The sequence below is a fragment of the Pelophylax lessonae genome (assembly GCF_965119305.1).
Source record: "Pelophylax lessonae genome assembly, chromosome: 3".
NCBI lineage: Eukaryota > Metazoa > Chordata > Amphibia > Anura > Ranidae > Pelophylax > Pelophylax lessonae.
The window spans coordinates 507,612,993-507,637,132 of record NC_138770.1 but is presented as its reverse complement, the minus strand read 5'-3'; the positions used below and the strand labels follow the sequence as shown (position 1 = coordinate 507,637,132).

The following is a 24,140-nucleotide window of genomic DNA, read 5'->3' as shown; positions in this document are numbered from 1 at the left end:
AGTGCTTTATATCGGTGTAGATGAAGTCCCACCCCTTGTTTCTTTTCTCCTCACACCAAGAAGAGAGGTGATATACCTGACCTAGTCTGTTAGTTGACAAGTGCACTCATGTACTATTTCTTGGTTAGCAATGTGTTAAATATTGAGCAGCACACATTGTTAAATTCCAATTAATCTGGAGCTTAGTGTTCACTCATCCTCATATAATATACTTTTTATAAGTTATGCAATGTATCAATACAGTTGTGTAGATTATGTAGATAGAATCATAAAGGGGGCTCACTAGTTAAGCTGCTAAAAAGGCCTAATGAGACTAACATATTTTCTTTTTATGTGTTACAGACACGTTTGAGATGGTATCTGAAGATGATGATGGAAAACTGATGTTTAAAGTCAATTACCATTACATGTCTCAGGTGAAAAATGCAAGTGATGCAAACAGTGCTGCACGAGCACGCCGTCTCGCACAAGAGGCCGTTACTCTCTCCACATCGTTGCCTCTGTCATCTTCATCCAGTGTCTTTGTCCGGTGTGATGAAGAAAGACTAGACATTATGAAGGTAATGTCTTCTGATTTATGCATAATATATTGGTGTGGCATCAATGCGTTTAAGTATGCATTTGTGTATTTTTTTAACTTGTGTTTTAAAGCTCAGTTCATCTTTTTCAGAAAAAATCCCAAGCAGTCAAGGGGCCCCAGTAGGTTTTAATTTTAATAATTGTGGGCCATATGCTCCTTCTGATGCCTGGCTGAAAAACTCCTATTTAGCAATCACAGTGTCCCGGCCCAAAATCATGAACATTGTACAAAGCTGCATTTTTTTTTTAAGAACTACCTCGGCCCTATGATTGCATAGGATATTTACTGGAAAGGATGAACTTGGAAAGAAAAGCAGAACTTCCGCTTTAAAGGCTAACACCTAAGTTCATTAGGTAGAAAAGAGGCTGGTACCGGTGTTTGGTTCATCCCCTTGCATCTGTAGGTGGCAATAGAGATAAAGAGCTTATCATCTGATCTAGCCTTTTTCTTCTTAGTGGCAGCAGGATACACTTACCAGCCAAGCCTATCACTAGGGACATTCCATTAAGTGTTTGTTTTCAGAGGATCCCATAATTACCTAGACTGATTGGCTCACTAGTTTTCCCAGACACGTGGCATTGCCTATAATAAGAATTGCAATGTGCTGAAAATCTTGCAAATGTAAAGGCATACGAGGGCTACAGATTTTTTTTTCATTCATTTTTTATTGTAAGTCAGGTGGTTGTGATAAAGACAGAACCTCCCACTTACCAGTCAGATTAAGTAATGATTAAGACTTACGTTAGGATTTGCAGAATAAAAAAAAAAGTAAACTAAATTTTCTATCATGGTTGAAATGTGGCTAAAATGTATATTCAGCTAAGGGGGGATTATGTGAAGGCAGAAATATTGACTGTCATTGGCAGCTCTAAAACGCATGTCATCTTTATGCTAGATTTAATCGTTAGTGAGTCACTGCATTAAAATCTGAAAAGTTTTCAATTTAGTCCTGCATACATGTTTTAGTTCAGTGACATATAGGGTATTGATTCCAGGAAAATCATAATGACCACATAGAGCCTGCATGTTTAAAAACAAATCAGCATTGGCAGCTTTATTTCTGCCCTCACAAGCTGACTTTAATAAGCATATGTCCTTTCTGTCTTGCAGTTATTATACATATTGTAAATATTTTTATCTCCAGGTTTTAATAACTGGTCCGGCAGACACTCCTTATGCCAATGGATGTTTTGAATTTGATGTATACTTCCCTCAAGATTATCCTAATTCTCCTCCTCTTGTGAATTTGGAGACAACTGGTGGCCATAGTGTCCGATTTAATCCAAACCTTTACAATGACGGAAAGGTAAATATTATTGTTCATTTTGTGATTGCTTGGTGATGTGTAGCTGTTTACATAAATGTTTGCTTACATCAATGGTAGCTTTTCTTTGGTTTTTAAAAACTCACATCTTAATAGCAATGAAATTTTCAACTATCTGATTCATCCAGCAGCTAATTTAGTGTTACTAAACCCACAACAGTAAAATCATTCTGTATATGCAGTAAAGAATGCTGGTTATACTTATTGTGAAAGCGAAGGGGTTAATCCTCCGCATTGTGTAAAAAGGCTGTTCATCCGGTCTTCTCTAATCCTCCCCTAATTCCACTGTCCCCAATCCATCTTTTGATAAGAGAGAGGCTTTGGAGTCACTTTGGAGTCAGTTTGGAGTGTATTGCTAGAGTTGTTTTTGTTTCTTGGGAGGTTTAGCTTAAAGTGGTTCTTGGGCATCTTTAAAAGCAAAAAATCATTACCCTTAAGGGTAAGGCCACATTTAGTACATCTTACACCCCATCCCTATGAGTGCACTCGTAGTCCATTCATTTGTCCTCCAGTTTTCTAACTGAAAGTCTTCTGGGCAGAAATCTGGAGGAAGAGTGTGCACCAGCCTGACATTGCATCTGTGATCTTCGGTTCAATGCTTTGCAGGCTCAAGTAGAAAAAAAAGGGTAACTCGACTTTCGTAGGAAGAAATTTTGCAAATAGAATAAAAAAAAGCATTTATTTTTTGCTTTTAATGTGACACAGAGCAGGCTATAAATTATGACTACCTGTGTTGTGCACCACCTGCAGGTGATTGGGCAATGGCAGAAAAAACAGGAAGTCCCTCTATATAACCCCTCCTACTCAGGAAGCTCATTAATTTTTTTTGCCAGTGTTTGGAAGGTGATGGTCACTTAAGTTTTGCATGGTAGTGCCAGATTATCAAGTAATTTCATAAGAGATCTGGATATTGGTTGTCTGGATCCATTCTGAAAGCTGGGAGACTACAATGGAAGCAGACGTTTAAGTGGGAAATTTCCTGTAATGTGACCATTAGGTGCTGGGTTCTGCATATATACGGAAACCTGTGCGGTAATAACTGAGCATGTCCAGAGCAATGGACCCAGATACATGGGGGATCAAGTCCCTGAGGGCCCAGAAAGACATAGGTCAGGATGGGTGAATATCAGATCCTTTGCTTGTAGCAAGATTCTGCAAGGAAAGATTGTGAGTGTCCCTGCAGTATGGGAGGCCTTTTAAATGAGGATTATTGCTGGACTGCCTGAGGTGTCTTTTTGCTAACGTCCACTAGAGGCAGCAGAGGTTGCTGGGTTTCCTTTGGTGCTGTGAACATGGAGATTTTCATGGTGCAGGCTCCTGATTTCCCTCTGTATTGTTTAGCACAGTGTTTCTCAACCTTTTTTCAGTCAAGGCACCCTTTTAAAATTATGCACAATGTCAAGGCACCCTATTCTAAAATGTGAAAAACACCACTAATGGTTTTACATATTGCAGCAACTTCCACATACGTAGGACACCCAATCCTAAGGGTGATTTATTCTTCCAAAGCAAAACATAGGTACTGACTAGTATTCCAATGTTTCTTTTCCTTGCTAAGCTAATGTGACCTCAGTGCTGACAGAAAGGGGCAGGGGAGGGCCAAATACGGATGCTATGCAGGCACCTGTTGTCCTCCTTATCAACTGATGGTGCCATTGGTTGTTAGGAGGCCAGTGAATAGAAGGTTCTGATGGTGCAAAATGAAAACCTGTGACTTTCTGTAACTAAAAGGCAATCTTGAGCCACCCTTTGGTTTGTATACAATTTTTAGGAATTTTCCCAATGCACCCCTGAAGAAACCTGAAGGCACCCCTGGGTGCCTGGGCACCCTGGTTGAAAAAGACTGGTGTAGCACATGGTGTTTTCGGTGTCAGTTCCCCTTGCATGTTTTCTCTACCACAGCTATAATGGTGGGCATACGTGCATGTACGGAAAAGGCACATGAGCATCAGGAAGGCGGAGCCAGTGCTTTCGGCCATCTTTTAAAGAAAAAGAAGGCAGAGTTTTTTCTGAGGCTCTCGGGTGGTAGCAGCAGCTGGGACCACTAGAGGTGCAGCATAGGGGACCTAACGCAGAATCTCTCTGTGCTGGGCACGTGAGTACACCACTAGGGAAGAACACGGGAAGCCAGGTGGTCCTCCAAGGTTCCTAACATGCTGCTGTTAACTTACAGATCCTGCTTGCTGGGACTGGGGTGCGTAACAGGAAAGGCACAGTCCTGTTATTTAACCAGCATGCTTGGAGAATGTCTTCCAGAAAGCAAGGAATGGGAGAGCACAGCTGGGAGAAGTGCAGGTGTGCCACAGTTTAGTACAGAGGACCCTAGTTGTAGCCATGTTGAATTTGTGTCTCCAGATAGACCGGTGCATCTAAGCCACTAGGCAGTCCTCCTGGTATTCCCAGCCTTTTGTTTCCAGAGGGACGACTCTGGGCCAATGGCAATAAAGGTCCTAGTCAACCAGGTCAGCTAAACTAGAAACCAAGTCCTCTTCACAATGAGGAGGTGCCACTCGTAAAGAGGGGAGGAGGCTGCAGCCTTTCTCAGAAGCTTGGTAGAAAATGGTTGCAGACAATTGGGTCCTCTCCACAGTCTCTCTTGGGTACAGGTAGTTGTTTCGGACTTTCTCTTTCTTTAATTGACATGGTATGGTAAGTAAATCTCTCCTCTCTACTCCTGGAGGGTTTTAGGGTGGACAAGGGCACCTCCCTGTGACAGTGGAACCCCTGGATTGCCCTCCTTCCCCCCAGCCCCTCTCAAATTTTGGTGGTCACTGTGGGTCTTTAAGCAACCCCCCCCCGTGAGATTATGAGCTGGCTTTTGCCACATGCTTATAAGGGGGGCTGGTTGGAGTTGCTGTCGACTAGGTTTTTCCTGATGCGCAACCGGGGGCTGAGCAGGGTTCCCTACCACCCTGGGGATTGGTGACTGGGGCTGGGATGCCCTCTGGCGGTTGTTGTGGCCTGGGGAGCAGATGCATGCGCCTCACGTGGCCGGATCCGGCTAAAAATTTGGGTTTTTTTTTTTTTCACATATATAGAAATGTTTGCCCCATAAACTTCAACAGATGTTCTTGTAAACACGCAACACATGCAGTTTTGCACCTGGAAAACCCCTTTTCATTAGAATTGTTCTCCTCCCTTTGCCCAGCCCAGGAATCAGACACCTGAAGCTTGGTGCAATTCCTAAAACTCTTACTTCAAACTCACTAGGAGTACTTGCCTTTTGTTCTGCTCGGCTGAGCAGCATACGCAATGTTTTACCCCACCCTCATGCAACTTCTCTAACTTCTGGTTCTCCACCATCCAGTTAATGACCATAACATTTTAATCCTATCCCAGTGGATGATCATCTGCTGCTCCTTTTTACCTTCCCAATTAGTAACAATAAGTTCTTGATCCTTTATCCCTTGGCATGATCAGATTACTCTGTCCTTTCGCTTTTACCCTATCCATGATCACACACACATTTTTTTTTCTTCTTTCTCTCTCTCTCTCTTCTGCTCTTACCCTTCCTAGCATTTGATCAACTTTTGTTCTTCCTAGACTTCACAGAATTGCATGTGAATCGCACAAGATCCCCACAACATTTCTGTGCAATTCACATGCAGTTCCTACAGGCAAATATTATTTACACATTTGTTTGGTCAACGGACATGTGATCCTTGCCGACACTAACTTTTAATGCATTTTTCATATGATTGTTTTCAAGCTGCCCAGGTTGGTGAAAGGTTTGCTTTTAAAAATGTAAGATACAAGTTTCTTGGACACAATTTGGACATTTTTACTTAGGGGTGTGTACTCAACTTTGTCGCCAGAGGTTTAGACAATAATGGCTGTGTGTTATTTTGAGGGGACAGCAAATTTACACTGTTATACAAGCTGTGCACTCACTACTTTACATTGTAGCAAAGTCATTTCTTTAGTGTTGTCACATGAAGAGATATAATAAAATAGTTACAGAAATGTAAGTGGTGTACTAACTTTTGTGAGATTCTCTCTCTCTCTCCCCGCCCCGAGCCCACCCTTTTTTTAAAAGCCCCTGGCTCTAATCACGTGCTTCAAAAAAAAAAAAATCCCCCATTGGAATCCATGCATCTGGCACCCTGCATGTAGATTAGGAGGCCGGATGCATGGATGGGGGGGGGGGCGGCGCCCCTGTGCCCTAATGGAAGGGCCGTCACTGATATATATATTCATTAAAATTAATTGAAACAGAAATTGTTCATTCAGGCCAAGCTGGCCCAAAAAAGGTTCCTCTGATTGGCTCAGACAGAGAGGCGGGCTAATGATATCACAATCTCTGACTCGCTAATCAGAGCAAGCTTTGTATTCATTGATATAATACAAAGCTGCCTATGAAGGCCTAAAGCACCGCTAAGACCGACTATTTTGTTCCGCTTGTGAGACAGGAAGGTCTCCTCTTGCAATAGGAACTCAGTGCTGTATATAGTACGTAGCCTCAAATACGTACAGCTTATACAGCACAACTAATCAATTGTTTAGTGAGGGAAATAGATTGTTTGGGTCAGCTTGGCCCAAACAAACTATTTATACCGATAAAGGTGGAGATCAGCTTTAAGTTAATTACATGAACACACATCCTTTAAATTTTTTTTCTTGTTAATTCCCTATCTGTGTTCCTGTGGAGAATCAATGGGAAGGAAGGGAAATTCTCCTTGGCAGTTGACATTAAAAGAGATGACCCTATCAAAATGTTTTTTCTCTCCTCCTGTTCCATTGACAGCTGTAAAAAAATTTGGAATAGCTCAATACTTTCTGTTCTGGTGACGTTTGTCACCAGGACCAATAAAGTGGATGAACACAGAAGACAAAAAAAATCATAAAGATTTAATAATTCCCTTCTTTCTTTAAAGCAAAAGAAAGGTTTGGCTTTACGTACACCTACAATTTTCATAACCATCTATGCAACAATCTAGCTAAATGAACAGATATGTATATGTAAATATATGTATATATTTGATGCTAATAAATTAACATACATTTCAATAAGTTATTAATAATCGACTCTCCTTTTTAGGTGTGTTTAAGCATACTAAACACCTGGCATGGGAGACCTGAAGAGAAGTGGAATCCGCAGACATCGAGTTTTTTGCAGGTGTGCCTTCACTTTTCCTATATCATTACACTCGCAAGTATAGTGAATCTTAAATTGCAAGATTGCAGATTAACTGACAGACACCCCGATGGGGTTTCCTCACCCTCTCCACGGTGGTGTGGCATCCTCTCGGAGCTGAATCTACAGCATCGGGTTCACAGTTGTCCTTTGGCTCCCACAAAGCCCGAAAACCGGGCAAGGTGTTTCCTAGTCTGGAACTTTTTGACGATATTGTCAATGAACAATGGCGGCGTATCAAGCACATGTTAGTGGTGCCTAAGCGCTTTAAAAACCGTTATCCTTTTGCAGATGCAGTTTCCACTAGGTGGACCGTGCCACCTAAGGTGGATCAACCGGTTTCCAGGCTGCATAAGTCTACTGTGGTTCCGGTGGAAGAATCCCTGGCCTTCGCGGACCCTGTGGATAAGCGAGTGGAGTCTCTCTCCCGCTATCTGCAAGTGCTTGGGGGTTCCATTTTGAAACCAATATTTGTGAATGTCATGATGTCAGACGGTTACTGAATGAGTGAACTTACTAAGAGGTAATTCGGAAACAGAGCAGCTCCCCCCAGCGGTGCTAAAACTAATGGACCAGATGGCTCAAGCCCTGGTGTTCATGTGTGATGCGTCCCTGGATGCGGCTCCCCTAGTGGCCAGAGTGTCGGCAGTGGGGATTGCGATAGATGCATGGTGTGGTTGAAAAACTGGTCTGCGGACCAGGCTTTCAAAAAGGCTTTGACTGATCTTCCCTATTTGGGGGGGAGAGGTTGTTTGATCCAAAGGCCTTGCGGGGGGGGGGGGGTACTCTTCTTCCTCAGTCCTATAAGGGCAAGGCTCCACATTCTAGACGGGGGCCTTCCTTCACTGCTCATTAGCGGCTTTTTCGTACCTCCGGGTCGTAAGAAAAGGGAAGCCTTTCAAGTCTTTTGGAAATTCCAAGAAGCTACGGTCAGGTAAATCAAAGACCGGCCAGTCTGTATCTGCTGGCAAATCCTCGCCTACATGAAGGGGTGCCCTCACCCGCTTCTGGGGTGGGGGGAAGTCTTTGCTTCTTTCAGGAACCTTGGAATTCCTTGATTCAGGACAGATGGGTTCACGAACTGATCTGATCAAAGTACAAGATCGAATTCCGGTCTCGTCTGTCGGACAGATTCTTCCCATCCAACCTGCGTCTCTCTCCAGATCTACGGGAGGTGGTACAAGATCTGCTGCCCAAGGGGTGATTGTACCAGTTCCCTCTCAGGAACGCTTTCAAGGGTTTTATTCAAACCTGTTTACTGTGCCCAGAAAAGAGGGCAAAGTGCGTACAATTCTGGATCTCAAGGCTCTGAACCGCATTGTGCGGGTACAGAGGTTTTGCATGGAATCGATTCGAACGGTAGTGGCGTCTCTACACCAGGAATACTTTTTGGCCTCCATAGATATCAAGGACGCATATCTACACATCCCTATCTATGGTCACCAGCGGTTTCTACGCTTTGCCGTAGCAGAGGAACATTATCAATTTTTGGCGTTATCCTTTGGTCTCGCCTCCGCTCCCAGGGTGTTTACCCAACTACTGGCCCCGGTGTTGGCATTGTTGCGCCAACAGGGGATTGCGGTACTGGGGTATCTGGGCGATCTTCTATTGAGAGCAGACTCTCATTCAGCCCTGATGGGCGACCTGTCGATCACTGTCAGCTCCTTGCAGGAGTTCCGGTGGACCATCAGTTTCAAGAAATCCGCCCTGATACCTTCCTTGAGACTGGCTTATCTGGGCCTGACTCTGGATTTGGCCTTGGCGAGGGCCTTTATTCCCCCGGACAAGCTGCAAAAGTTGCAGGGGGGCGATTCGGTCGTTGCTGGCAAACAATTTGTCCTCTCTGCGAACTTGCATGCGGGCCTTGGGCCTGATGGAATCGACCTTCAAGGCAGTTCCGTTTACTCCGTTCCATAGCAGATTTTCCACGAGAGATTCTGGTCAAATGGGGCAAGGATTCAAAGTCTTTAGACTATTTGATTCAGTTGAGCCACAACACCAGAGCTGCACTGTTATGGTGGCTTCTCTCTCCAGCACTATGCCAGGGTAAGCCCTTCCTCCTTTTGTTTTGGACAGTGGTAACCACGGACGCCAGCCTGTCGGGCTGGGGCAGGGTGCTGGGAGGTTCTGTGTCCAGGGAACATGGACAATAGAATAGTCAAAACTAACGATAAATGTTTTGGAGCTCAGAGCAAAAAAAGCTTTGTCTGAGCCACTGGATGACTCGTCTGCAAGATTGTCCGGTCCGGATTCAATAGGACAATGCCACGGCTGTGGCTTACATCAATCACCAGGGGGGCACTAAGAGTATCTTGACAGCCAGAGAGGTGGCCGAAATTTTGGCCTGGGCGGAACAGTTTGTCCCAGCCCTCTCTGCTGTGCACATCCCAAGCGGATTACCTGAGTCGTCAGGTGTTGGATCAAGGGGAGTGGTCCCTACACCCAGAGGTGTTTCATCTCCTGTGTGTCAAATGGGGGACAACCAAGGTCGATCTGTTTGCTTCTTGTCTCAACAAGAAGGTGCAGAGGTTCGTAGCCAGATCTCGCAATCCTCTGGCCAACGCCACAGACGCGCTGGTGTTCCCTCCGCTGAAACTTCTGCGGAGGCTTCTACACAGAATAGAGGTGGAAGTGAATTCCGGTTATTCTGGTGGCTTCAGACTGACCTTGCCGGTCTTGGTACGCAGACCTAGTAAGGTTGGTCGCCGATGCTCTTTGGAGACTTTCTTTCAGGGAAGATCTGCTTTCTTGGGGTCTGATTTTCTATTCTGCTTTAACGGCATGGCTGTTGAAAGCCAGGTGTTGAGAGATAGAGGTCGTGCTGACTCTGGTTCCTACGCTCTTGACGGCTAGGAAGTTGACTTCCAGGAAGATATATCATCGTACGTGGAAATCGTACATTTCATGGTACGAATCACTGAAGGTGCACCCTTGCTTGTTTTCGGTTGCTAGGGTTTTGGCCTTTCTGCAGAAATGGGTTGATCAGCGGTTGACTTTGGGCACTATCAAATGCCAAGTGTCGCCCTTAGCAATATATTTTCAACTCCCGTTAGCTATGCATGCCTTGATTCGTACCTTCATTCAGGGAGTGTGCCATATGGCTCCTCGAGGCATTTCCCGCTACCTCTGTGGGATCTAAATCTGGTATTATCTGTTCTTCAAAAAGCCTTTTTTTGAGAACATTAGGGAGTTATCTCTGCTTTCATTGTCTCAGCAGGTTGCCTTTTTGGTGGCTATCACTTCGGCCCACAAAGTGTCTGAATTGGCGGTGTTGTCCTGCCGTTCGCCTTATCTGTGGTCCACAGGGATGAAGTGGTACTCCGACCAAATAATTTTTTGTTTCTAAAGTGGTTTCTGATTTTCATTTGAATGAAGACATTGTGCTGCCTTCACTCTGTCCTAAGGAAATTGCCTTGCATTCTTTGGATGTGGTTCGAGCGATCAGAGTTTATTTACCTGGCGGTTACTGAGTCCTTTAGAAAGTCATATGCTCTTTTTGTCCTTACTGAGGGTCCTCCTAAGGGATTGGCTGCATCTGCGGCGACCATTTCCATGTGGATCAGGCAGACGATTGTTCAGACTTATTCACTGAAGGGTCAGGTTCCTCCTTTCCCAGTGACCGCAAATTCTACTAGAGCGCTGAGTGCCTCTTGGGCTTTTCGCCATCAGGCATCGGTGATGCAAGTTTGCAAAGCGGCGACTTGGTCATCTGTGCATACGATTACAAAATTCTACAAAGTTCATGTGTTGATATCTTTGGATGCTTCTTTTGGCCGCAAGGTTTTGCAGGCTGCTGTTTAACCACTTCCTTACCGGGCCATAGTAATATGATGCCGGCAGGAAGTATCCCTCGATCAGCTGCTCTCCAGCTCCCCCGGGGGCGCGCGGCAATCGGGGATGCGGCGTGTTCATCGGTGTAAAGAGTCTTTTAAAAAAAATGCCTCTTTACCATGTGACCGGCTGTGTCCAATCACAGCCGGCCACATGCACTTCCCTCGTGCACCCCGGTCGCGCGCGCCCCCAGGGGCGCGCAGAGCGGCGATCGGGGATGGAGAGTGTCACTCTGATCCATCCCTGATCAGGGTAAAGAGCCAATGAAATTGGCTCTTTACCACGTGACCGGCTGTGTCCAATCACAGCCGGTCACAGAATGGAGATCACGGTAACTAGCCGTCACCGTGTTCTCCTCCTCACACACTGATCCTGACAGCTAGTTACCGATTACAGTGCACCCCAAAACACACTGATTGCCCCCCTAATAAAGAGTACCTGTCACTAGCCCATCAAAGTACCTGTCACTAGCCCATCAAAGTACCTGCCACTAGCCCATCAAAGTACCTGTCACTAGCCCATCAAAGTACCCGAGTACCTGTCACCAGCCAATCAGGTACTCTGATGACAGGTACTCGGGTACTCTGGTGGGCTGGTGACACGTATTTGGGTACTCTGATGACAGGTACTCGGGTACTCTGATGGGCTGGTGACAGGTACTTGGGTACACTGATGACATGTTCTCGGGTACTCTGATGGGCTGTCGAGAGGTACTTGGGTACTCTGGGCTGGAGACAGGTACTTGGGTACTCTGATGGGATACAGAGAGGTACTCGGGTACTCTGATGGGTTGGTGACAGGTACTCGGGTACTCCGATGACAGGTACTCAAATTACCCAAGTACCTGTCATCAGAGTACCCCTCACCCGAGTACCCGTCACCCGCCCATCAGAGTACTCTGATGGGCTGGTCATTGGTATTCGGGTACTCTGGTGATGGGTACTCTGGTGATGGGTACTCTGGTGATGGGTACTCTGGTGATGGGTACTCTGGTGATGGGTACTCTGGTGACGGGTACTCTGGTGACGGGTACTCTGGTGACGGGTACTCTGGTGACGGGTACTCTGGTGACGAGTACTCGGGTACTCTGGTGACGAGTACTCGGGTACTCTGGTGACGGGTACTCTGGTACTCTGGTGACGGGTACTCTGGTACTCTGGTGACGGGTACTCTGGTACTCTGGTGACGGGTACTCTGGTACTCTGGTGACGGGTACTCTGGTGACGGGTACTCTGGTACTCTGGTGACGGGTACTCGGGTACTCTGGTGACGGGTACTCGGGTACTCTGGTGACGGGTACTCGGGTACTCTGGTGACGGGTACTCTGAGTACCTGTCATTGGAGTACCCGAGTACCTGTCTTTGGAGTACCTGTCTTTGGAGTACCTGTCTTTGGAGTACCTGTCTTTGGAGTACCTGAGTACCGGCCATTGGAGTACCCGAGTACCGGCCATTGGAGTACCCGAGTACCGGCCATTGGAGTACCCGAGTACCGGCCATTGGAGTACCCGAGTACCGGCCATTGGAGTACCCGAGTACCGGCCATTGGAGTACCCGAGTACCGGCCATTGGAGTACCCGAGTACCGGCCATTGGTGTACCCGAGTACCGGCAATTGGTGTACCCGAGTACCGGCCATTGGTGTACCCGAGTACCGGCCATTGGTGTACCCGAGTACCGGCCATTGGTGTACCCGAGTACCGGCCATTGGTGTACCCGAGTACCGGCCATTGGTGTACCCGAGTACCGGCCATTGGTGTACCCGAGTACCGGCCATTGGTGTACCCGAGTACCGGTCATTGGAGTACCGAGTAACTCTCTGAATCCCATCAGAGTACCCAAGTACCTGTTTCCAGCCCAGAGTACCCGAGTACCTCTCTGCAGCCCATCAGAGTACCCGAGAACATGTCATCAGTGTACCCAAGTACCTGTCCTCAGCCCTTCAGAGTACCTATGCACACAGATCAATATAAGCAGTATGCTAGTTACTGAAGACATTGGCAAAAAATATCCTGAGCATTCTATAGATATCGTAATGGCACTGCCTAATAATGTTTAGGAATAGCCAAATGATTGCGCAATGAGAGCTATAAACTAGTCCCTGCTCAATGTTACTATTTTTTAGTATCCTGTGAAAATACTATTTTCAGTCATGACCTTAACAAAAATAATATTGCAAATTGGAGAAAATGGATACTTTTGTCCCTGGGGCCAAAGCTCCTAATAACAATAGCACTTATTTATTTTTTTTTATTCCAAGACCATTTTGGTAATAAAAGCAAACACTAAATATATACTAGCCAAATAAAAACAATGCTAATGCAAATAAAAACAAAATGAATGTTGTTTGTGATTCTAAATCAGGCTGTAATTATCTTTAACAAATGTTTTTCCCCTTACTGTTGCTTTATAGGTGTTGGTGTCAGTCCAGTCCCTTATTCTTGTGTCTGAGCCCTACTTCAATGAGCCAGGATATGAGAGGTCAAGGGGCACACCAAGTGGCACTCAGAGCTCTAGAGAGTATGATGGAAATATCAGACAGGCAACAGTCAAATGGGCCATGCTAGAACAAATTAGAAACCCCTCACCATGCTTTAAAGAGGTATGTTTCCGCTAAACACTATGCATTTTTTTGTTTCTTTTTTTCCTGTGTATAATACATCTGGGTAAGGGACTCCATAACAAGTGAATTATAGCAGCAGGAGACTGTGGAGATCTGCTGAGGGGATGGAGGTCCCGTCGGCAGTCTGTGGCGACTCCGCTGGTAGAGACTCTAAGAATGGCGACTGATCAGCCACGTGGCAGTGACTGCAGCAGTCAGTAGCAATGCAGGAATGTCAGAGTCAGGGTCAAGTGCTGGAATGGTAGTCCTGTCAGCAGGCTGGGGTTGGTAGATCTGATGTCCAAGATCGAACCAGGGCTAGAGCTGGAGCGGCAAGGTGGCAGTGTGCCAAGACTCACAAGTTTCAAGAGGAGGATGTGGGGGCGTGGCCCCTTTGTCAAACAATGAGATGAATCCCCTACACCACCTATGTCCTCCTCCTTGGAACTTGCGGGTCTTGAAACACTGCGACCTCTTCATTCCCAGGCATCAGCTCTACGATTCCAGCCTGTTGACATCCCTAAGCTGCACCCCACCAGCCGATTGCTACAGACTCCTGCCACCACTGCAACATGGCTGGATCAGTCGCTATTCTCAGTGTCCCCATCGGCGGAGTCACCACAGCCTGCCGACCAGACCTCCATCCTCTCGGAACACATCCCCTCATCTGATCTCCACACTCTCCTGCTGCCTCCATCTTGCGACTGACCTGCTGCCATCCACAGCGTACCTTCCTAGTCAGGCGGATGTTCTCTCCCAGCGGCTCCTACAGCCTGATCGCTCGGCACAGCTTCCACCAGGCTACATGTTTACATTTTCACCAAATGAGTGCAATCTTTTATTTATCTCTGGCTTCAATTGATTTTAGACTAATTGCAATTCAATGGCGGTGCTTCCTACTCCTTGTACACACAGAATTTGTTGTTGCATGCTACATTACAGTAAGTAAGCATGAGCTTAGGCTGGGTGGTCCTTTTGGAGCTTTGGCTAGTGGTCTTTTCTATGTATATCGCCAGTTTAATAATGCTGGATCTGAGAGAATTTGGCATCTCTGTCCTATATTGCTTAATTTATTTAATGAACTCCACTCTTATTTAAAATATCTATCTTAAATCCTTCACCCATCCATTAATACTATTGAATCATTTTGACCAACGCTATTTATTTCTACTTGTTGACCTGTAACACTGATATTGTATTTATTTGGTACTGGTATATAAATGGCCTGGGGAAGGGGCTGGACACACAAGTGCAGAAAATGCATTCTAGTAAAATATCTAATGCCAATAGAACAACTTTAATTAGCCCCAAAGCTCTGCAGCACATCACATCCTCTTCATAGTAGTTTTCTTGTGGTACATGGAGAAAGAACACAGGAAGCTAGCAGTACTTAGGTTAGGTTTAAACGTCTGGTACCTCTGCATGTTTCCTGTTAGTATGTACAGTGCTTTGCGAAAGTATTCGGCCCCCTTGAACTTTTCGACCTTTTGCCACATTTCAGGCTTCAAACCTAAAGATATAAAACTGTAATTTTTTGTGAAGAATCAACAAGTGGGACACAATCATGAAGTGGAACAAAATTAATTGGATATTTCCAACTTTTTTTAAAAAAAAACTGAAAAATTGGGCGTGCAAAATTATTCAGCCCCCTTAAGTTAATACTTTGTAGCGCCACCTTTTGCTGCGATTACAGCTGTAAGTGTCTTGGGGTATGTCTTTATCATTTCTGCACATTGAGAGACTAAATTTTTTGCCCATTCCTCCTTGCAAAACAGCTCGAACTCAGTGAGGTTGGATGGAGAGCGTTTGTGAAAAGCAGTTTTCAGTTCTTTCCACAGATTCTCGATTGGATTCAGGTCTGGACTTTGACTTGGCCATTCTAACACCTGCATATGTTTATTTGTGAATGTTTATTTGTGAACCATTCCATTGTAGATTTTGCTTTATGTTTTGGATCACTGTCTTGTTGGAAGACAAATCTCCGTCCCAGTCTCAGGTCTTTTGCAGACTCCATCAGGTTTTCTTCCAGAATGGTCCTGTATTTGGCTCCATCCATCTTCCCATCAATTTTTACCATCTGTCCCTTCTGAAGAAAATCAGGCCCAAACCATGATGCTGCCACCACCATGTTTGACATTGGGGTTGGTGGGTTCAGTGTGATGAGCTGTGTTGCTTTTACACCAAACATAACATTTTGCATTGTTGCCAAAAATGTTGATTTTGGTTTCATCTGACTAGAGCACCTTCTTCCACATGTTTGGTGCGTCTCCCAGGTGGCTTATGGAAAACTTTAAACAACACTTTTTATGGATATCTTTAAGAAATGGCTTTCTTCTTGCCACTCTTCCATAAAGGCCAGATTTGTGCAGTATACGACTGATAGTTATCCGATGGACAGAGTCTCCCACCTCAGCCTGTAGATCTCTGCAGTTCATCCAGAGTGATCATGGGCCTCTTGGCTGCATCTCTGATCAGTCTTCTCCTTGTATGAGCTGAAAGTTTAGAGGGACAGCCAGGACAGTAGATTTGCAGTGGTCTAATACTCCCATTTCAAAATTATTATCGCTTGCACAGTGCTCCTTGGGATGTTTAAAGCTTGGGAAATCTTTTTGTATCCAAATCCGGCTTTAAACTTCTCCACAACAGTATCTCGGACCTGCCTTGTGTTCCTTGTTCTTCGTGATGCTCTCTGCGCTTTAAACGGACCTCTGAGACTATCACAGTGCAGGTGCATTTATACGGAGACTTGATTACACACAGGTGGATTCTATTTATCATCATTAGTCATTTAGGTCAACATTGGATCATTCAGAGATCCTCACTGAACTTCTGGAGAGAGTTTGCTGCACTGAAAGTAAAGGGGCTGAATAATTTTGCACGCCCAATTTTTCAGTTTTTTATTTGTTAACAAAGTTTGAAATAGCCAATAAATTTTGTTACACTTCATGATTGTGTCCCACTTGTTGATTCTTCACAAAAATTTACAGTTTTATATCTTTGTTTGAAGCCTGAAATGTGGCAAAAGGTTGCAAAGTTCAAGGGGGCTGAATACTTTCGCAAGGCACTGGAAATACAGAGTAATGAGGCCAGCACACTTAAGTCCCTTTTTATTTTGTGGCTATCTGCGCTGCTTGTCCTCTGAATAAGTTGTACACCTGCCTGAAACCTTGACCTCTCCCCCAGAAAGGGGGGGGGGGATGTGATAAGTCTAGGAGGATATTGCCTGGTCGTTATGCAATTGCTAAATGTGAGCAGATAATGACTTTTGCAAAGTGCTTGACTTTCCATCTACCTGCTTCTGTGAACTCCTTTTGATAGGAATACATTTTACTGCAAGTAGTTCTTAAGGATGCAGGCTCTAAGTTTCGTCTCCCAAAATAAATGCTGTGTGAGTGCTGGGAAAAACACATTAGGATTGAAGAAAATTCATAGATTTCAGAACAGAGAGTTTTTGCTATTTTTCTTCGAATGCTCACATTATATCGTTTTCTCTAGGTAGCATCTTTATTTGTTTTGTGTTCTCAGAGACAATAATGTGCAACTAAATCCTGATAAGTTACAGCGTATTAACGTCCACAAATATTTTTATTTATTTTTTTTTTTTACTAAAGAAGATTTTCCTAGAAATGTACTATGCCTGCAGCAGATAGTAGTTGAAGTTTAACTTAAGAGGTGTATTTATAATAAAAGTTGCAGAGCCATTCATCCTCTGAAACTGCATGTACGTCCGTTTGTAATAATGGGAGCCAAAACAGATGTTACTAAGATATTTTCTCCCTAGGTGAAATCACATTCTTTAGAGAATAGAGTGAATCGGGAAAAGACTGCATTATGGCCACTAGATGGAGCTAATGATCATGCAAAATATATTTTTATAATATCCTTTTTTTTTTTTTTCTGTCTGCTAGATGTAGCTGAGGATCATAATAAATAAGTACAGGTCCCTCTCAAAAAATTAGCATATTGTGATAACGTTCATTATTTTCTGTAATGTACTGATAAACATTAGACTTTCATATATTTTAGATTCATTACACACAACTGAAGTAGTGCAAGCCTTTTATTGTTTTAATATTGATGATTTTGGCATACAGCTCATGAAAACCCAAAATTCCTATCTCAAAAAATTAGCATATCATGAAAAGGTTCTCTAAACGAGCTATTAACCTAATCATCTGAATCAACTAATTAACTCTGAACACCTGCAAAAGATTCCTGAGGCTTTTAAAAACTCCCAGCCTGGTTCATTACTCAAAACCGCAATCATGGGTAAGACTGCCGACCTGACTGCTGTCCAGAAGGCCATCATTGACACCCTCAAGCAAAAGGGTAAGACACAAAGAAATTTCTGAACGAATAGGCTGTTCCCAGAGTGCTGTATCAAGGCACCTCAGTGGGAAGTCTGTGGAAAGGAAAAAGTGTGGCAGAAAACGCTGCACAACGAGAAGAGGTGACCGGACCCTGAGGAAGACTGGGGAGAGGGAAATGCCAAAATGCCTGAAGTCCAGTGTCAAGTACCCACAGTCAGTGATGGTCTGGGGTGCCATGTCAGCTGCTGGTGTTGGTCCACTGTGTTTTATCAAGGGCAGGGTCAATGCAGCTAGCCATCAGGAGATTTTGGAGCACTTCATGCTTCCATCTGCTGAAAAGCTTTATGGAGATGAAGATTTCATTTTTCAGCATGACCTGGCTCCTGCTCACATTGCCAAAACCACTGGTAAATGGTTTACTGACCATGGTATTACTGTGCTGAATTGGCCTGCCAACTCTCCTGACCTGAACCCCATAGAGAATCTGTGGGATGTTGTGAAGAGAAAGTTGAGAGACACAAGACCCAACACTCTGGATGAGCTCAAGGCCACTATCAAAGCATCCTGGGCCTCCATAGCACCTCAGCAGTGCCACAGGCTGATTGCCTCCATGCCACGCCGCAGTGAAGCAGTCATTTCTGCAAAAGGATTCCCGACCAAGTATTGAGTGCATAACTGAACATAATTTTTTGAAGGTTGACTTTTTTTGTATTAAAAACACTTTTCTTTTATTGGTCGGATGAAATGTGCTAATTTTTTGAGATAGGAATTTTGGGTTTTCATGAGCTGTATGCCAAAATCATCAATATTAAAACAATAAAAGGCTTGCACTACTTCAGTTGTGTGTAATGAATCTAAAATATATGAAAGTCTAATGTTTATCAGTACATTACAGAAAATAATGAACTTTATCACAATATGCTAATTTTTTGAGAGGGACCTGTATTTCTTAATCATGTATCACTGGACACTCTGGGCTTCGTGGAGCTAGGGAAGTCTTTCCCCTGGTGAATTGGGGCTGTATTTGGCTGTGTTTTTTTGCAGGCAGAGCCCCACACTATAGCAGCAATGGTGCACAATCTCCTAAAATTTTTGCTTCAGTAATCTTGTTCTCCAAAAGCCGATGGTTTTGGATTGTGGCAATCGCTAAAAAATATCTCAAATGTTTTCTAGTGCATCCTTGCTTGCATGAAGTATTGTATGCTGATTGGACTCACCTGGTGAAGGTGTTTTTACCTTTGAAGCAATTTGATCACCAGTACTCTATGGAGGAGGTTTTCTACAAGAAATCAGATCCTTCAGCTGTTGACTCAGCTTTTTTCATACTTAAAGGATAAGTTCACCTTTTTGGAACAAGTTACACCCGTATTTAGGGTGGAACATGTAACATATTCTAGCAGCTGCAGTCTCTCTCCCTCCCCTACCCAGTGATAGCAACCGGACACCTTCTTTGAGCGCCTACTGTCACTGTATAAAAATAACAATGTTGTGTGGGGCTCCGCCTGCCTGGCCACGTCATTCATTCACAGTGTTCTGTTAATGGGAAACAACAAATACCAACAACCTCTGCAGCTGCCGGCTTGTAGTTTTAGTGAAGTACCATGGGTGCTGTTGAACGCTCTGGTAAATAATTTTCTCTTCCTGTCGGTGTGCATCTGCTTGGACGTAGGAGCAGACAGATACACTCACAGTCTGCAGGAGTCCTGCATGGCCCCTGTGATCTGCTGATTGCTGGTAGAATGCTTTACAGGTTCCAAGTAAAAAAATAAAAAAAAATAGTAAATGCACGTATAATAAAAAATAGTAAATGCACAAAATAGTAACCTGCAAATAGATGTGCATTTATTATTTTTTTTTTTTTTTAAAAGGTGAACCTATTTTATATATACATATATATACACACACACACACTGTATATGCCCTACAGAACATTTGTTGAAAGTGACAACAATGAGGCCAGTAACCATGTTGTATATGCTTTTATTTTCAGATTTGAATTAAGATAAGTTGTCAATGTTTTTATTTATGCTTTCTGACCTAGTAAATGTTCCTAATTATGCCACTACTGAAGTTAGTTTGACATTAGCAATACATTTTCTTGGCCAAATTCCCTTTGTCTAACTGAGTGTAAAGGTGTGCAAATGTCAGAAGTAGGGAAATTTTATCTTCCCAGAGGTATAATTGATACTTTCCTGCCACCTCTCCCAAGAATGAAGCCGACCACAGTATTCGTAGTGTGAAATAACACCACACAGTTTAAGAATACAGTTGTTCTTTAACATTTTAGTTTCTTTACAGCCAGCATTAAACATGGTTTATATCTTTATTTTCTTCTTGCTAGACAAGAAATAAAAGGCTATTAATAATGTACCCACATAAATGTCAGTTGAATGGACTTTTTTCTGCTTTACTCTTAGCACCTTGCATACTTTTCCACCATAGAGAGAGAAAATGACTTATAACCGACATAATGATTAGCAAAAGATAGTTCAAAGCATTTAGATGAACTTGATACATAATTACATTCCATAGCCTGGCAATAAAGTAAAATCAAGGATAGGCCTGACAAGATGAAGAATGTAACCATGTGTATAAGAACAGATCAACAGTTTTGCGAAATTATGAATTGCATTTAGGCCCATAATCACACCAGTGTGATTTGTAATGCTATTTAACAGTTCGAAATTACATGACAACTTGCCCCCTATTGCCGACATTGGAACCATTCAAATAGTTGTGACTCAAGTCGCAGTTTCTTTGAAAAGGATCCTGCACTGCTTTCTTATCATTTTATTGCGACTTGCTTGGACAACTGTTAAACGAAGTAGCACAATTTCAAAGCCGCACTGATGTGAACCAGGGCTTATTGAGCACGAAAAGCAATAAAAATGTTTATCATCTACATCTTAAAAGAATTAGACTGGAGGTGTATAGCCCCATGAACCTGCAACCATCAGTTTGTAATGGTTTATACAAGCAGTGCTGCTATGATTGTCATGTTTGAGTACAATATACAGGTAAATGTATATTGCTGAATTTGACATTCTCCACTAGTAATTGTCCTGCGGGAGTTTCTACCAATTTTAAGACCTGAGAAGGAAGGTGCCAGTTTGCCAAAATTTGCATCAAAATGTCTCTTACTTTCCATCCATCCATTTTTTTTCTCCTACATATAGTACATGGAGTATAGAAAATAATCACCCCCTTTAAATAAATCACATTTTATTGCTTTGTAGTCTGAAATGAAGAAGTGTAGTAAATTTAACCACTTGCTGACCGCCGCAAGTACATATACTGCGGCGGTCAGCCCCTCACAGGCAAAGTGACGTATATATACACGTCACTAGCCTGTGAGGCTCTGGGGGGCAAACGCGCGCCGCCGGCGGCGCGCCCCCGCGCGGTCACGGACCCCCCGCGCGCGTGTGACCGGCGGACCCGATGTCCACCGGTCACTCGGCGATTGTCGGGGGAGAGGGAGAAAAGCAGGCGGCTGATGTAAACAAGCCGCCTGTCATTCTCCCCTGTGTAGAAACAATGCTCATACGGTTCTACTATGTAGGACCGTTGATCATTATTCCTACAGCTCAAGCCACAGCCAATCACAGTTAGAATCACGCCACTAGGGACACACACAGCCCCTCCCTCTCAAATAAAGTTAACCCCTTCGCTGCCAGTGTAATTTTACAGTAACAGTGCATATGTATAGCACTGATTACTGTAGAAATGTCACTGGTAACCCCAAAAGTGTCAAAAATGTCAGTCAAGGGTCCGATCTGTCCGCCACAATGTCGCAGTACTGCAAAAAAAATCGTAGATTGCCGCCATTACGCGTTAAAAAAAAAAAACAACAAAAATGACAATCTTTCCCTTAGTAAACACGATAACTTTTGCGCAAACCAATCAAAATACGCTTTTTGCGATTTTTTTTTTTTTTTTTTTTTTTTTACCAAACATATGTAGCATAAAACAAATTGGCCGAAAATGTTAAAAATTTTGATTTTTACATTTTTTTGGGGGGTAATTTCATATAAAAAAATGTGAAAAATATTTTTACTTTTGCAAAATTGACGCTTTTTTTGTTTATAGCGCATGATCAAAAAATCGCACAGGTGATCAAATACCACCAAAAGAAAGCTCTGTTTGTGGGGAAAAAAAGGCACAGCATCGCACGACTGCGCAATTGTCCGTTAAAGTCACGCAGTGCCGAATCGCAAAATACCCCCTGGTCAGGAAGGGGGTAAAATCTTCCAGGGCTTAAGTGGTTAAAATAGCTCTAGCATTTCATGTGAAAAGTATACATAATAATACGTGAAATAATATTAATAAAATTAAGCAAACATGTATTGTAAAAAAATAAGACAGTCCTTATTAGTGAAATGTCCAATAAAGTGCTCAAGTGCAGAAAACGATCATTCAAACGGTGCTCGAGTGAGTGGCCAGACCCTCTAGGTTCCCTACTCACCACAGAAATGAGTCTCAAGCGCTTGATAAGATCCTTAGGACTTTGGCAGCCGGGCTCTTAGTTGAGATTAATCCTAGATCAGAGATGCCTTGTATGGAATCGCTCCGAAATAGACCTCCATTAATCCCGGATAAAAAACAGAAAGGACCAATAGTGTAGTATGTTTTGGTTATTTATTTCCCCTAAAACAAAACATACTTACAATGTACATAGATAAAAACCGCAGTGAAAAAAGAACCATCAATGGTGGTGGACGCCACTGTTGGCGTGCGTTCCATTGTCAATCCAGGGAAGTGAACCGGAAGTGACAATGCGTTCCAGCCATACCGGAAATTGCGTCAACGCGTTTCGCCCGCCTACTGGGCGTTTTCAAAGAAAATTTATCACACAGTCTGAAATGAAGACTCACAATTTTTGTTTTATCCACTTGTATTTTACCAATTGCAACTTAAAACTTCCAAGTGAAAGATGTTACCTCTACATGTCTGAAAAAAAATAATTCAAAAACAGAATCACCGAGTTGGAAAAAGGATCACCCCCTTTGTGTAGTTTTTTTTTTTTTTTTTTTTTTTTTATTGAACCACCTTTTGCTTTAGTACAGCCTTTAGTTTGTTGAGAAATGTCTCTACTAACTTTGCACATCTAGACTCTGCCCACTTTTCTTTACAGAACTGCTCATGTTCAGTTAACTACTTGCCTACTGGGCACTTTTACCCCCTTCCTGCCCAGGCCAATTTTTAGCTTTCAGCGCTGTTGCACTTTGATCGTTGCGTGGTCATGCAACACTATACGCATATGAAATTTTTATCATACAAATAGAGCATTTTTCACACAAATAGAGCTTTCTTTTGGTGGTATTTAATCAACACTAGGTTTTTCTATTTTTTGCTAAATAAAGACCCAAGAAATAAAGACCCAACTTATAAAAGTTTGAAAACAGGAAGCCGGTTTTCGTCTCGCTTCTCCTCTCCTTATCCTGTCAGCATGAGGAAAGGAGTGCCGAAACCTGGCTTCTGTTTACTTCACTGTGATCACAGAGCACACTGCCCACGCCCTACAGCGAGCTGGATCACGGGAGGCCTTAATATGACGGCCTCCCAGAACTATCCGGCCACGCTGTGGCCGTCATTCAGCTATAGCGGGGTCGGCAAGTGATACGTTTCATGGTGACTGTTTGTGGACTGCAGTCTTCAAGTCATTCCACAGATTTTCAGTGGGGTCTAAGTCTGGGCTCTGACCAGGCCATGCAAGGACATTCACATTTTTCCCCTTCAACCTTTGCAAGGTCATTTTTGCCTACTGGGCACTTTTACCCCCTTTCTGCCCAGGCCAATTTTTAGCTTTCAGCGCTGTTGCACTTTGAATGACAGTTGCGTGGTCATGCAACACTATACGCATATGAAATTTTTATCATACAAATAGAGCATTTTTCACACAAATAGAGCTTTCTTTTGGTGGTATTTAATCAACACTAGGTTTTTCTATTTTTTGCTAAATAAAGACCCAAGAAATAAAGACCCAACTTATAAAAGTTTGAAAACAGGAAGCCGGTTTTCGTCTCGCTTCTCCTCTCCTTATGCTGTCAGCATGAGGAAAGGAGTGCCGAAACCTGGCTTCTGTTTACTTCACTGTGATCACAGAGCACACTGCCCACGCCCTACAGCGAGCGGGATCACGGGAGGCCTTAATATGACGGCCTCCCAGAACTAGCCGGCCACGCTGTGGCCGTCATTCAGCTATAGCGGGGTCGGCAAGTGATACGTTTCATGGTGACTGTTTGTGGACTGCAGTCTTCAAGTCATTCCACAGATTTTCAGTGGGGTCTAAGTCTGGGCTCTGACTAGGCCATGCAAGGACATTCACCTTTTTCCCCTTCAACCTTTGCAAGGTCATTTTTGC

At 43.7% G+C, this 24,140-nt stretch overlaps 1 protein-coding gene across 6 annotated transcripts in view; it reads left to right on the top strand.

Annotated features, from left to right (window-relative positions):
* Positions 1 to 24,140, top strand: part of BIRC6 (baculoviral IAP repeat containing 6) — an 807,095-nt gene that overhangs the window by 761,094 nt on the left and 21,861 nt on the right. For all 6 annotated transcript variants that reach the window (XM_082252286.1, XM_082252283.1, XM_082252284.1 and 3 more), the window contains 4 exons: positions 343 to 560; positions 1,725 to 1,886; positions 6,943 to 7,020; positions 13,281 to 13,469. In XM_082252286.1, the coding sequence (XP_082108412.1) occupies positions 343 to 560; positions 1,725 to 1,886; positions 6,943 to 7,020; positions 13,281 to 13,469 (647 nt within the window). The remainder of the gene's footprint in view (positions 1 to 342; positions 561 to 1,724; positions 1,887 to 6,942; positions 7,021 to 13,280; positions 13,470 to 24,140) is intronic.